At 56.1% G+C, this 14,522-nt stretch overlaps 1 protein-coding gene across 1 annotated transcript in view; it reads left to right on the forward strand.

The window, feature by feature from the left end:
* Positions 1-14,522, forward strand: part of GLIS1 (GLIS family zinc finger 1) — a 239,582-nt gene that overhangs the window by 205,311 nt on the left and 19,749 nt on the right. Inside the window, 1 exon segment of the mRNA XM_020871407.2 lies at positions 11,878-12,039. Within this exon segment, the coding sequence (XP_020727066.2) occupies positions 11,878-12,039 (162 nt within the window).

Raw genomic sequence — 14,522 nt, forward strand, 5'->3', positions numbered from 1 at the left:
ATAAGACATGCTTCCCTTTCAGACCCTGGGGCACCCCACGCAGGTGAGGGGCGGGATGGCTCCCCCAGACTCTTCCAGCACCTTCCAACCTGTGTTGGACTGAACATCCAGAGATTTGGGGTTTTAGGGGAAATAAACACTCTGGGGGGATCTGAAAGACAGTGTGATGGCTATTATGGCTAGTATCGTTATTTTCTGGTGACGTGAAACATCTAATTCTTTGTTTCCAGTCATTTCTTTCCTGTGGCCCAATGTTTCCCAAGTCTGCAGACCAGTCTGCTTTTTATTGCTCGCCATGTGAGGCTCTTCTGTCTGTGGAATTTTCCAGGCAAGCATACCAGAGTGGGTTGGCATTTCCTACTCCAGGGGGGTCTTCCTTGACCCAGGATCAAACCTGGGTCTCCTGTGTCTCCTGCATAGCAGGCAGATTCTTTACCCACTGGGCCACTGGGGAAGCCCCTGATGGGGTAGACAATGGTCTCTATTTATGTCAGATCTGAACCTGGAGTCTAAAAACTTGAATGTGAGAGAAAAAAAATGTAAGTTGAAAAATTGTCTCTGAGCCCCCATATACTGGGTAATTCACACATCTCAGGCAGTTCACAAACCACTGCCCCAATTCTGGGGGCATCGGGGGCTTGCACTGAACCAAGGGGTTCTCAGAGTCATTTCTCATGCTGGCACCTTCTGAGGCATTCAGCTTCCTGCCCCATCTTTGACCAGAGCCCACCTATCTCCTTTCCACCTGAAAGGCTCCCTCAGGTCCAGCTTAGACTCAACATCTGGGCGTGGGACCTCCTAAGATATCCGGAGTCCTGCCCGTGGGGAACCTCAGCCCTGCCTGGGAGGAGCCCTACTTCAGGGCTTACCACAGGCCTAGTTTTCTTTCCCACAAGCCTGGCCCCAGAGTGAAAGGGCAGAACTCTGAGCCCCCCACTTTGAGGGAGCCTTGCCATCTCCCTGGGTCTTGCTTTCCCCCAGGGACCCTTTCCCAGCTGGACATCTTCGTGGGAGAGAACACAGGATGCTTTGCTCTGCCTCCCAACTAGGCCTCTCCTGGACTCCACCAACTCAGGGGGCTCCCCGTCCTGCCCCACACTTCCCTGAAGGCTCATTTGTTTATTGATGCTTCTTTCATTCATTAACAGATATTCACACAAGCCCACTGTGTGCCAGGCCCTGTGCCTGGATTTATGGCAGAAAATCATTTGAAAATATTCACTGCACGTCTCATCTCTGTCTCCAGAGTCCTATCCATTCGGCCTTGAGGCCTGAGGTTTTGAAACCCAAAAGCCAGGAGCTCACTCCTGTCTGCTCCGCTGCCTGCTAAGTTATCTCCTCCCAGAGGCACTGGGAAGGAGGTACGGTGCTGTTACGGCTCCCAGGACCCCTGGCCCAGGGGACTCCGTGGCTGAACCTGCCAGGTGCCTGCTCACAGCTGGAGGTCTCCTGCACTGTGGGCCAGTTGGGAGTTGGGGGGCATGGGCAGTGGCTTCCAACTACCAAGAAGCCCCAGAGTGAGCCTGTGAGCCTGGTCCTGCCTCTGGCGGGGTGACTGTGATGTGGTAGGTCCAGGAAACAGAGGTGTTCTGCAGACTGAGGTGCCTGGTTGCCAGAAGGGCTTGCCATGTCTCTTCCCGGCATCTCATCCCTTCCATAGGTTGGATTTCATTTGTCTTTGTTGTTGTAGTTTGTGTAATCGGATCCTAATGGCAATTGAGCTTCCTTCACTGGCTTGAGTGTGAGAGCTAGGCTGTCACCTTTGCTTCCATCCACCTTTATTAGGGAGTCCGGGCACTGGGTTTCATCAGTGGCAGGAGCATGCGATGTGGGCCACGTGGCCTCACTCAGTGTGTGGCCCTAAGTTGCCACCCCAGGGCCAGCCATTTGGGGTCTCCTAGTAGATCTGTGGTGGGTGGGAAAATGGTCCCACTGGGCCCCAGGTGTCAGGTCCAACCCAATTTAGATACTGAGGGTATCCCTGAAGGTGACTTGGGAACCATGCTGCACTGTCCTGGTGAACACGCAGTCACTTGGCTCTGTTCCTGAGCATCTGGGCTGGGTCTCTCACCTGCTCTCCTGTAGGGCACCCGCTGACTGAGCACAGCCCTCTCTGATCCCCCTATGCCCACCCCCACCGTGACCAGAGCTGTGCACAGCAGCGGTCTGGCCCAGCCCTCCCCCTTCCAAGGGGCCCAGAGCCTCACGGGATGTTCCTGGTGCACACGGGGCAGATTGCTTTCACCCACTTGTGACCTCAGATGAGAACTTTGCATCTGGACCCTTGTCATGATTCCTGTTGACCCGACATGAGGTTTCCTTTCAGGTGATGGATGAAATGTCTTGGATCTCCCCTCTCCCCAGGCAGCCCCAGGATGCTGAGGGTTGGGCAAGTCTTAATTCCTGCAGCCCCACCTTTGCACTCCCAATCCTGGGTAGGCAGCCCCAGAAAAGGCAAGTGACTGGTTGAAGGTCACACAGTAACCTGTGACAGAGCCAGAGCTGGAGTCAGATCTTCAGACCCTAACATTTTTCACATCATGGACCCATGCCCTGTTGTTTCTTGGAATTCGGGAGAGGAGCTGAAAGAGGGATTAACATCTTCTGAGCACCTGTCCTGTGCCCAGGACCAAGACCACACCCTGATGTCCACAATAGGCTCCTGAGGCCAGGAGGAGGAGGAAGTGGACCTGAGCCCCTGCCTGTGGTCACAGGCTTATTTGGGGGAGGATTGAGGCTGGAGAGAATGTTTTCATTCATTGTACATCTCGGTCCCTCCCCCCTCCTCCTGGGGCAGCACTCACCTCCCTCTCCCTCAGCTCTTAGGGTCAGACATTGACCCCTCTGGAGACTTGTCTCCTCAGCAAATGTTCCAGGTACTTCAGCTGTGGATACGGGATGGGCCGCTGTGTAGCTTTCCTGCCTGCCTGCCTGCCTCCCCTACGGGAAGTGGGCTCCTAAAGCCCAGGCAACACCTGGCAAGGCCCAAGGGGTGTATGGTGTCCACACAGAGGACAGGCGGTGAGAGACAGGCAGTCTGGGCATTAGTGCACCAGGGTGGAGGTAGACGCTCAGAGATGGGCAAAAAGAGTTTAGGGATGACCTGGCACAGGAGGGGAGGGCTGGGGCTTGAGACAAGCCCAGAGGGCAAGGAGGGCTAGACAGGCAGAGGACACTGCAGGGGCAGCAGTCTGCCCCTGGAGTTTGGGACGGGGGCGTGGGCAGTGGGCTAGAGGTCAGTGGGGCCAAAGGGTGGCCTGCGGCCTGTCTTGGCATTCTCTCCGGCTACATGTTCCCTCCCCAAAGCCAAGCCAATGCAGCAGCCATTGGAACATCAGGAGATACAGGGGGCTCAGCCGGGTCTTCCCTCCCCTCCCCCAGCCCCATCTCCTGGGTGGCCTGGAACCAAGGAGAAGCAGGTGGGAGCGTGGCTATCCATGGGTTTGGCTGTGTTAGGTATCGAGGTGTTGGTGTGAGGACATGTCTTTATCCACTGGCCTCTTGGAGGAAGTCTTTGCTGGATATTGTCTCCGGGTGTCTCTCCCTGTGCATACACAGACCACCATGAGGCCATCTGTGTTCTGTGTCTGATATGTGAGCCAGTTTCTGCCTGTGCTTCACGTGGGGCTGTGTGTCAGTGTATCTAGAGTCTGGGGAGTTTGTACATTTGTGCCTGTGGTGGGGCCTGGGGCTTGGGTGTCCTTGGGTATATGTGTGTGTGTGTGTGTGTGTGTGTGTGTGTGAGTGCTGTATGTTGGTATCCTGAGGTTCTCTGTCTTTGACATGTGGCTTGGTAACAGGAGAGGTGTCAGAGTGTGTGTGTCTGCATTTCCAGTCTGTGGCTGGTGACTTGCTCTGTGTGTGTGTGTGTGTGTGTGTGTGTGTGTGTGTATGTGTGAGCTCTTCTGTGCAGTCTGCCTTCTGCGGGTCCTGGCCCTCAGCTGAGCCTCTTTCCAACCTCAAGCCCTGTGCCCTGCTCAGTGCAGGGAGCCCCCTGGATCCCACCTGTCTGCTTGGTGAGCAGACTCAACCTCCCCATGTAGCTCCTGCTCTGAGGGCCTCCACACACCCTGGAGAGGTGGCCTAGCCCTCTTGGGCCTCTCTGGCTGGGAACAGAAGCCCATTTCTTGCCCAGACAGGGACTTCCTGCGGGAGAAGGGCCCAGCCCAGAGCCTCCAGTGCAGGCCTGGTGAGGAAGCGATGGGCATCTCTAGCCCCACACCCCTAGCTTGGGGACTCTCCTCTGGGAAGGGGACCTGTGGCCTTCTAGCCCAGTCTCCCTCTGTTTTGGGTGCTCCCACCCCTCTTCCTTTGATCTGCCAGCCTCTCTGGATGGTTGTGAAGGCCCCGAGCTGAGAAATTCTCTCCTCACGTCTCATGGCGCCCCTTAGTCCTGGCTACCCAGGACAGAGGAGCCCCAGAGGCAAACCCAGGCCCCGTCCTTCATGAATGCAGGGTTTTTCTCACATAAACTCCCTGGGCCTCCATTTCTGTCCCTGTAACAACGGGACTTGTTGTGCTGGCCTAAACGGACTAAGGAGTTATGTTAAGGGAGAGCTGGGCCCAGCCCGGTACCTAGTAAGTGTGATAGCTGCTGTTACTGTCAGAGTCTCCCTCCTGCTCCCATCTGCCCATTCATTCATTCACTCAGAGGGACCGGGTGCCCGAGAATGGACCAGACCCTACAGCTCTCACAGGACCAGTTCAGGCCGGTGCCCTCTGGCCTCACCTCCCAGGACTCTCTACCTCTGTCCCTCCACTTCTTGCTTCTACCTGTCCCTGAGGACCCGTGAAGCATGAGGCTCTGAAAAGACCTCGTGGAAAACTCACGGGGTTCAGAGGACAATAAGTCCCGGGATGTGGGGTGAGCAGTGGACCCCAGCTCCCGGCTGGCTGGCCTTTCAAGCTGGCCAAACGCAGAACTATTTGATGTCTTGGAGAAGGGTCTGGCACCATACAGCTCTCCCGTCCAAGTCATTGTTGAAAGTAGGTTAAGAGTTTGTACAAAAATGGGAAGTTGATCCCCGGATGGCCTGCCAGACTGCTGTAACCCAATATATTTTACCCTTAAACCAGAAATGTGTTTGTTTAGCAGCAAGTCACTGGCAAAGGCCAAAACTGGAGGCATTTTCTCCTCTGCCCCACCCGGGTGCCCTGTTCCCCCAAACCTCCTCCTTACCCTTTGTGTCCAGATCCTCAGCCAGAGACTGAGAAAGGGGCCTCCCTCCTCCTGGGTCCATGGCAACTGCAGGGAGGAAACTCGACAATCCTTGGGGACGCACTGTGTCCCCATTCCCGTGCTAAGCATGCCCTGTTATTTACTTCTAGCAGCCGTTTGCTGTGGCCCCATTTTAGAGAACATAAAAGTGAGGGCAGAGATAGGCCATGACTTGCCCAAGCTCGTGGTGGTCAGTGGCGGGGGCCCCAGTACAGACTTCTGTCTGTGCGACCTCATGGCCTTCAGCTTGTGGAACAGTGTCCCATGCCTCACATGTGAGATGGGGCCCTTGATTCTCCCCAAGGGCCTAGAGGGAGAGAATGGGCATGCCCAGCACCAGTTGGCTCTGTCCTGGAGCTGACCTGAATGACCTTGCTCAGCCCTTTCACAGACACGGGAAAGGCTCAGAGAGGGCAGCCCTCGGAGGAGGGTGAGCGCAGCCCTCGGAGGGGGTTGAGCCCAGCCCCGCAGATTCTGATGTCGGACCCAGAGCCCTCCCCCTCCCCTGGCCAGAGCTTGAAGGGTCCCTGGGCTTGGCCTGGAAGGGAAGCTGGTGCCCCCTCCCCAGCTCTCGGGAAGGCTCAGCTTGGTCTTTCATCTTCCGCCCTGGGTTCTGTGAGCTGCATGTAGCAGTAATGGATTGCAGTGGACTTTTTTCAATTAGGTTCTGATTTTCCCCTGCCTGTTACTATAAAACTCCAGATGGTCTAGGGCTTCACGGTTCCTGGGGTATTTTCCCCGTTATTTGAATCTGCTTTTGTAACAGGCCCCACATGTGGAAACTGGGCCTTTCAAGACTCTATGCCTCAGATGGGCTTGCTCTTCTCTGCTGTGTCACTTCAGCGTTCCTTTGTGTGTGGTGGCTTCTCTCAGAGGCGCTGGGAGGAAGGAGGACATCCCCATGTCCCAGCATCAGCTCTGCATCCAGGGCTGGGCCTGGTCTTGCCTGGGAAAGGAACCCCGGATGTGAGTCCAGTTGGAAATCGTGGTCATAGTTCCTGAGGACCAGCCTGATTTTGGAGCTTTGTGCAGGGCTCCCTGAGGCAGTGACCAGAGCAATCAAGGACACATACAGGCAGACTAACACATCCGCCAGGCCTAGGAGCCAATCCAGGTCTGACACTTACTGGCTGTGTGAAATCACTTACAGCCAGTGACGTCTCTTTTCTGAGCCTCAGTTTCCTCATCTGCAGAGTGAGGCTAGGAAGGAACCTCACCAGACGAGTATGTTGTCATGATAAAATGAAATGTCACACAAATCACATCCAGCTCCTGGCTCCTGCCAGGTGACTGAGAGGGTATCACCCAGTCTTTTATATGACTCTGAATTCACCCCAGTTTCATCTTAGTAGATATTTTAATGTTTATGCATTCTAAGTAAATAGAAAAACTTAATACTCATTCTTACATTTTTCTAGACTGTTAGATGTCTCTTTTCCTTCTCTCCCCTCTGTATATACCCCTTTACCCACAGTAGCCACCCTCTCTGTTGCTCATGGCATATGAGCCTTTGCTTCTGGCCATAAATCTGTTACGTTTGGTTATTTCAACTTCATTCTAAATAAGAGGTGCTCGGCTAATTCTCTGGGTGTCCATGGTTGGCGTCAGGGCCATGGTCACAGGATACTGCATGTGCCCTGTGGTTCACAGGGAGCACCCACCCGCCGTGTGCCCAAGTTATGCCCTATTTACGGATGAGGAATCTGAGCTCTAGCAAGTGAAATGAACTTTCCCAGGTCATCCAGTTGGGAAGTGTGGATTTGCACCCAGGCCACTTTGATTCTTGATGCTGAAATGCAGTGATGCAGGTGTGAAGGGGCAGATATCACCAAGCTGTCACTAGGGGCCAGGTCACACCAGCCAGAATGCTGGGGTGAGCATTTGTACTTGCTGAGACACTGGGGAGCCAGCCATGCAGGGTGTAACTGTGGGTGAGGGGAGACTCAGACACCCCTACAGGCTTAAGTCTTTGTGTTAGGGTGTTGGGGGAGGGATGTCAGGAAGGCCCCGCTCTGAGTGTGTTCCCTTTGTACACACCCCATGGAAACATCATTATGCCCTTGGGTCACCAGAGCATCACCTTAGGGCCACCCTCTTCAGGGAAACTGAGACCCAAAGCCTGGGATGTGCCCATTGGCTCCATCTCTGCTCCAGCAAGACTCATTTTTCCATTCTTGCAGCATCTGTACCCCCACAATACAACAGTGATGGTGTACCTCTTCCTGCTGCCCTCCCAGCCCCCCACACAGTCCGTCAGTGCATGGGGCCCCTTCAAGCCATTCCCCCACAAAAGGCTGCCTCAGTCCCTTTGGAGGTTACACAAAGGGTGCTCCATGGGCTTGGCATGGGAAGAGTTTTAGGGCCACATCAGTCAATGACAAACACATCAACCAGGGGTTCTTTACTTCTGGAGTCAGTAGAACCTGATCCACACAGGTGTCCCCCTGAGGGCAAGTCAGGAGCAACCACCACCACCATGATAACAGTGATAACATTTATGTCCTCTGTGGCATGCACAAATGCATGTTGCCCCACTGCCGCAACTACCCTATGAGTGGGCTCCTCACATCTCCATTTTCCAGAGAAAGAAACTGAGCCACAGAGAGGACATTGATTTGCCAGGATCACGGAGCTGCCTGCTTTCCAGGCTCTGACACACCCACGGGGAGGGCTTCGAATGCCAGGCTAAGGGGGCTGACTGGATGTCAGGAGGCACAGCGAGCCACAGAGGGTCCTGAGCGGGGGTGACCTGGTTAGATTTACAATTCCGAAAGAGACTCATAAAGCATTAGAGTCGGAGGGGCCTTGGGGGCTGTCTGGTGAAGCTGCCAGCTATAAGGCAGCAGAGAGGGGCTCATGAGAAACTCAGATGCCCCAGCTCTAGGATTCCAGGCCAGGCCCTTCCACCTCTGTGATTCCTGCTGACTCCTGGCTCCCTAAGGTATGATGGGGTCTAGGAGGTGGAGCCCGGACAGCCCTGGGATAACTCCTCATCACAGGAGGTGCTGGGGCACCTGCTCCTCCAGACAGTTCCCTGGTCCCCAACCTGCTCCAGGCCCCAGGCCCAGGCTGACACCCCTGATATGCCCAAGCCAAGGGCTGGAGAGCCCAGGGTGTGTTGAGAAAGTTAAGTCTGGAAATCAGGCCTTTGGAGGAAAGTGAGAGGTTAAGGCATAAGAATTGGAAACAGGACATTGGGGAGACTTGGGAGCCCACCATGCCCAGTGGGACATCACACACACTCACACACACCCTTCCAAATGGGCAGAGGGGCAGTAAGCCCAGGAACTGCCACCCTGGGCAGAATGCCGCTCCACTACTTACCTGCTCTCTGACCTCAAATGATGGCCACCATGATGATATTGAGCAAGAACCTGGTACCAAGATAAGCACTTCCTGTGCGGTCCTCACAGCCTCCAAGGCTGGTAGAACTCACCCAGTTTTATCAGTGAGGAAACTGAGACTCAGAACTGAAGGCACTCATCTCGGATCATTCACAAGTGGAGCAGTCAAGAAACAAGCTCTGGTTGTCCCACATCAGGGTTCATGTCTGGAACTGCTCTGCTGGTTTCCCCAGAGCCTCAGCTCCTGAGAGTGGGAGAGCAATACTTGCCCCAAGGGCTGTGGAGGGGATCCGAGATCACGCTGGGACAGTGCCAGGCCTAGCAGAGTGAGCACCCAGGTGCTGAACCCACGTGCATTCCCCTTCTCCTCTCTGCCTCTGTTAGCCCATCTCTGGGGTTGTTAAAGGGTGAGGCTGCAGGGGCCTTGGCAGGCAACTGCAAGTAGAGCCCATATACCCTCATACCTGGGATGCTGGCCCTGATGGGAGTGTTGCTCTGCCAGGGGTACCTGCATCCTTGTCTCAGACCTGTCCTGCCCAGGCCGCTGCTACTGCACCTGCTGCTACCTCTGATCCTACCTTGAGGGATGGGACCCCTACTGTGGTGCCTCAGCCAGATGCTTGTTATATACCCCAGCCTGGGACTCAGTTCTGAGAAGTTCCAGTGGGACGGGGCCGGGCAGGACAAGCCAGGCCAACATATCCAGGCAAGGCATGGGCGCAGCGCACATACACAGGTGTGGGATACCTGGGTGAGCACAAGGGCGGTACCTGCACCCCTAGGCCCCAGAACCCTATTCTTAACACCACTGGATCACGTTTCTAACCCACCCTTTGCCCCATGAATGAGATGCCAGCCCTGCCCACAGGGAACTCCCAAACCCTCAGCCTGGAGGCCTGGAGAGAGGATAAGGGATGTACAGTGAAAACCTCAGCACAGCTCAGGGTGTGACCAAGGAGGAACGGGAGGTTGGGGACCGCTTCTCCAAGGAGGTAGTGCTGGGGCACCACGAGCTGATGTCTGAGTGAGTGAAGAAAGGAAAGGCGTTCCATTCCCAGGGAACAGCTCCAGCAGGCCTGGGGGCATTCAAGTTCCCGACCCGTTCCGGGTCTGATCACTCCCATGCGGCTACAGCCTAACACGTGGGGTGTATGCAGATGGGAGAGGTGTCTGACCGTGTTGGTAGACCTCGAACACCAAGCTGAAGATTCTGAAAAATGTCTGAATTAAATTGTCAGCGAGTTGGAAGGGCAGGCGTCCCAGGAGGGGCACAGCCTCAGCAAAGGCGTGGGGGTGGGGGTAGCTGTGCTGAGATGGACAACTGGCCAGACGGGCGCACAGGCCCCGGTTGGGGAGATGATGTACGGGTCTTCAGAGTCAGGCGGACCCTCCCAAAGTCAGGAACAGCACACAGCATGTGAGGAGTTTACTGCCCTCCACCTCAGACGTCCACCCTCCTGGTAAGGGCCAGAGAGGAACAAAGGGACCGGCTGGGGCCTGAGACGCAGCCTGCCCTTCAGCCACTGCTCCACCTCACTATGGGTGAACCTGGCCCAGGCCTTTCAGGAGAGCAGGGGGTGGGGGTGTGGCTTGTGGCCTATTTACTCCCCAAACAGGATTTCCTTCTGGTTTTGATGCATGGAAAAGGCATAACATCTGGAAATAGGAAGCAGAACAGCTTCTAAAACCCAGCTGCGGGCGCCTTGCCTTGGAACAGCCCCAAGCAGAGCAGGCCCACAGTTGTGGCCGGGTCTTCAAGGGAGAGGCGCTGGGAGTGCCCTCCCCAGACCGGCCGTTGTCTCTGAGTCCTTGTCCTCACGTCTGTCCTGGCCTAGAGGATGGAACCAGTGGCTCAAGAGAGGGAGCCGGGCCTCCTCTGATTTGCTTCTTCTTAAGAGTCACCTCGCCCTGCCCCCTGCTCCTGGGAAGACAGCAAGCACAGAGGCAGATGTGGTCTGCGTCCTATCCCAACCCTGTGACTACCCTAGGAAGCCTCCATCTCTGAGGTGGGGATGTTGGGGCTGCTCACTTTTTGATTGTCGTATGGTTAAACCTCCAGCATCATGCCTGGACGGAGAGCAGATGCAGGCCAGGGTACCTCCTCCTCCTGCCCATGGCAGGCACCTTGCGAATGGAAGCTGGACAGTGAGGAGAAGCAGGAAAGGGCAGCCAGTCACACGGGGACCAGGAAATGCTCCTCGGGGCTGTGTGTGAAGGATCTTGCAGGCTGACGGGGGTTGGACAGACTGTTACCAGAGATAGGACATTCCTTGCTGAGTGTCTTGCAGGAACAAAGACTTGGAATTACCTGGCAGACCCTTGCTGCTGTGAGCCTCGGGTGGGGAGTCAAGAGGGGCCGGAGGTGTGGAGGGCTGGGTGTTTGAATGTTAGGCCCAAGGGGATTTAGGCGAGAGCAGCAGGGTCTCTTTCATACGTCAGAGCCTCCTGGGGTAGCTGTGTAGAGGGTAGGGAGGAAGGAGTTTGAAGTTAGAGGACTCTGGGGGGAGAGATGGGAGCTGGACAGAAGCTGCCAGAATCGGCACTGTCTGTGTTCCCTTCTGTCCACGCTCACCCCCAACCAGGGACATCACATGTCCAGGGACATCACATGTCTGTGCTGTACCCACTGCATGCTCACTGCCTGGCGTGGGGCCTGGTGCATACTTGGGGCATTGAACAGATGAACAGCCAAATGATAAGTCAGAGACTCTGAGTTTACAAGTGTGGTCATTGTTCTGACAGCAATCAGCGTGATGCCGTGTTCTAGGGGGGCAAAGCCCTTTGACAGTCAGTGTCCCACCCCTTGGGGCTTTCATATCAGCCATGGATGTTGGCCACACAGCCTTAAGTTTGTAGGCAAGGAATTAAGGCACAGACATATCAAGGGCACTGCTCAGAGCCTCACTGGGAGAGGACCCGACTAAAATCCAGGCCTTGGGTTCCAAATCCAGGGCTGTCTACACCGGACATGTGCCTGCACCCTGTCCATTCAGGGCTGCGCTACCGTAAGAATGGCATGTCACCTCCAGACACCATTGGAGGGCAGACCCATCCGGAGACAGAAGGACCAGTTTTTTGTCAAGTCCTAGTGGCCATTTCTAAATTGGGGATGGATTTTTTTCTGGACCCACCAGACCTTCCCAGATAAGAGTCTGGGTCCTGGGCACTTCATGGGGAGCTGAACTGGGGCACCGGGAGGCCCCGGGAAGGGCCGGTGGGGGGTTGGCAGGAGAGCAGATGCCATGGCCCATTTCTGGGCTGGGCGGTGGGTCCTCAGGGGCCTGAAGAGCGCCCCTCAACCGGCCTCTCCTGCAGTTCGAGGGCTGCAGCAAGGCCTTCTCGCGGCTGGAGAATCTCAAGATCCACCTGCGGAGCCACACGGGTGAGAAGCCGTACCTGTGCCAGCACCCAGGCTGTCAGAAGGCCTTCAGCAACTCCAGCGACCGCGCCAAGCACCAGCGCACCCACCTTGACACGGTAGGCCGGGGGGCAGAGGCCGAGGGTGGGGGTGGAGGACAAGCACTCCGCCCGTATTTGTCTGATGCAGGGCAGCAGCCACCTCCAGGCAGAAACCCTGCCTTCAGCCTTGTGGACATTTTGGGCAGGACAGTTCTTTGCAGGGAGAGGGAAGTACCATCATTTAGGGTGTTTAGCCACCTTCCTGGCCTCTTGTTTTAGTTGCTAAGTTGTGTCCCTACAAACTCTTTTGCCACCCTGTGAACTACAGCCCGCCAGGCTCCTCTGTCCATGGGATTTCGCAGGCAAGAATACTCGAGTGGGTTGCCATTTCCTTCTCCAGGGGCCCTTCTCCACCCAGGGATCGAACCTGTGGCTTCTGCCGTGTCTCTTGCATTGCAGGCGGATTCTTTACCACTGAGCCACCAGGGACGCCTCTGTCCATTAGATGGGAGCGATTTTCTACTTCCCAGTTGTGACAATGAAAAATGTCTTTCAGTGTTGAAAAAACTCCTGGGTAGGAGGAATTAAACTCTCCCCTAGTTGAGAACCACCAGCCCAAGCAGTAGTGTGGGTCCCGCTGAGTGGGGGTGCGGGGCGGGGTGGGGGCAGGGCAGCTCACATCCTGCATCTTCTCCCCGGGCCTGTCGGTCACTCAAAGCCAGTCCTCCCTGCTCTTCCTTGTCCACCCCCACCCTGACCCCCAGCATGGAGACAGGCCAAAGGCTCTCCAAGGCCTTGCTTATCTCCTGGGCACAGTGGGTAAGCCATTGAGGTAAGCAGGGCCCAAGACTCCAGGCCCCTGGATCAGTGACCTGGGCCCTAGATGCCGGTGTGTCCACCTCCTCTCCTGTTTGTGCCAGTGTGATAGATAACCTGTGGCTCCACCACAGCACAGGTCCAAGCATTCTGTGCTGTGCATACAGACCTTAGCGATTAATAGAGCACTTCTACAACATCGTCTCCCACCATCTCTGCCGGTCAGCAGGTCACGAGCCCATTTGACAGATGAGGAAAGTGGGGCTCCGGGCAGTCTCCTACTCAGCCTGAAGGTGGCAGAGTTGACTGGGGCCTTCCCCCAGTCTCACAGCACCTATGTGAGGGGATGCACCAGCCTGGGAGACCCCCGGCCCCTCAGTGCAGCAGGAGACGGGTCCATAGCCAGACTCCACATCTGGACCACTGGCCTGTATCTCTGCTGTTTGTGTGAATGTTTGGGGAACTCTGCCGGTGGGGGCCTGGGAGACCTGTGTGGTCGTGCGGCCCAGCTTGTCCAGTAACACGGACATACAGATGTGGAAACAGAGGCCCAGATGGGCGATTGACCCTTCCAGGGTAAGTCGGAGGCCACATGGCAACAAGTCAGAGCTGGAGGCCCTCTGGGGGTTTTATAGCTGGGAAAACCAAGATCCCCAAAAGATGGGGGAGGTGGAAAGCAGAAAATAGCATGGGAGTCATGTTTGGGGGCCCGGCCGGGCCCTAGGCAGAGTGTTCTACACATCTCCCCGTCCCCTGAGATCACACACACCCTCCCCCAATTTAATCCTAGTGAAACCACAAGGTAGGGGCCTGTTCCCATTCTGCATACACAGAAACTGAGGCTCAGAGATGAAATCATTGACTGTCACGTGGCTGGGAAGTGGGGGAGCTGGGATGCAACCCAGTCTGTCTGATCGCTAGTTCAGTGCCCCTTGCTGAAGAAGGGGAGAAGCGCGGAGGGGATGAGGTAGAAAGGAAGAGCCCTGCCCCCAACCTGAGCCCGATCACTCTCCCCCCCACCCCCACCTCAGGCTTACTGTCTTGGGGTTGGGGACATGGAGTGAAGAGGTATGCTAGTAAACCCCTCTGCCTCCATCATCTTCTTATACCTAGCCCCTGGGGCCCTTGGCACCTAAAGCAGCCCTGAGAGGTACACGCAGCAGCCCCAGCAACACCAGGCCCCTCTGCACCCCCTCCCCCAGGCCTCCCTCCAGGCATCTCGGGGTCACCTACCCTGACTTACCCCTTCCTCCCCTCTCCTTACTGAATTTCCTGGCCCCAGCCCCAAAGCAACAGGCCTCTGGCCCCCCACTTGTGTGTGAATGGAGCTCCGAGGGCAGGGTCAGGGCAGGCCCAGAATGAGCCCATGGGGTTATCTCAGTACTGCATCTCCCCAGAAGGTCCTGGTCAAGCCCAGCCCCCGCGCCAGGCCCGTGGAGACACTACAGTGGCTCCCCATGGCTAGGTTGCTTTCCCAGCACCCGAGTCTCAGGCCCATGGGGTCAGCCCCATGCAGGCTGGGCCTTGTTTTCCAGAGGGGACCTGGTCATGTTCCCAGCTCCCCTCTGGCACCAGAGAATGTGGGATTCTCTCCACGGGCTGGAAAGCAGTGGAATAGACTGGAGAGAGCCAGCCTGGATTCTAATCCCAGCCCTCCATCTGTTCCCAGAGATCTGAGAAGTGCCACCCAGCCTCTCTGGGCCTCAAACACTCCTACCTTACAGGAGAGGGATGGGGAAATCCAC

The sequence above is a fragment of the Odocoileus virginianus genome, chromosome 5 (assembly GCF_023699985.2).
Source record: "Odocoileus virginianus isolate 20LAN1187 ecotype Illinois chromosome 5, Ovbor_1.2, whole genome shotgun sequence".
Lineage (NCBI taxonomy): Eukaryota > Metazoa > Chordata > Mammalia > Artiodactyla > Cervidae > Odocoileus > Odocoileus virginianus.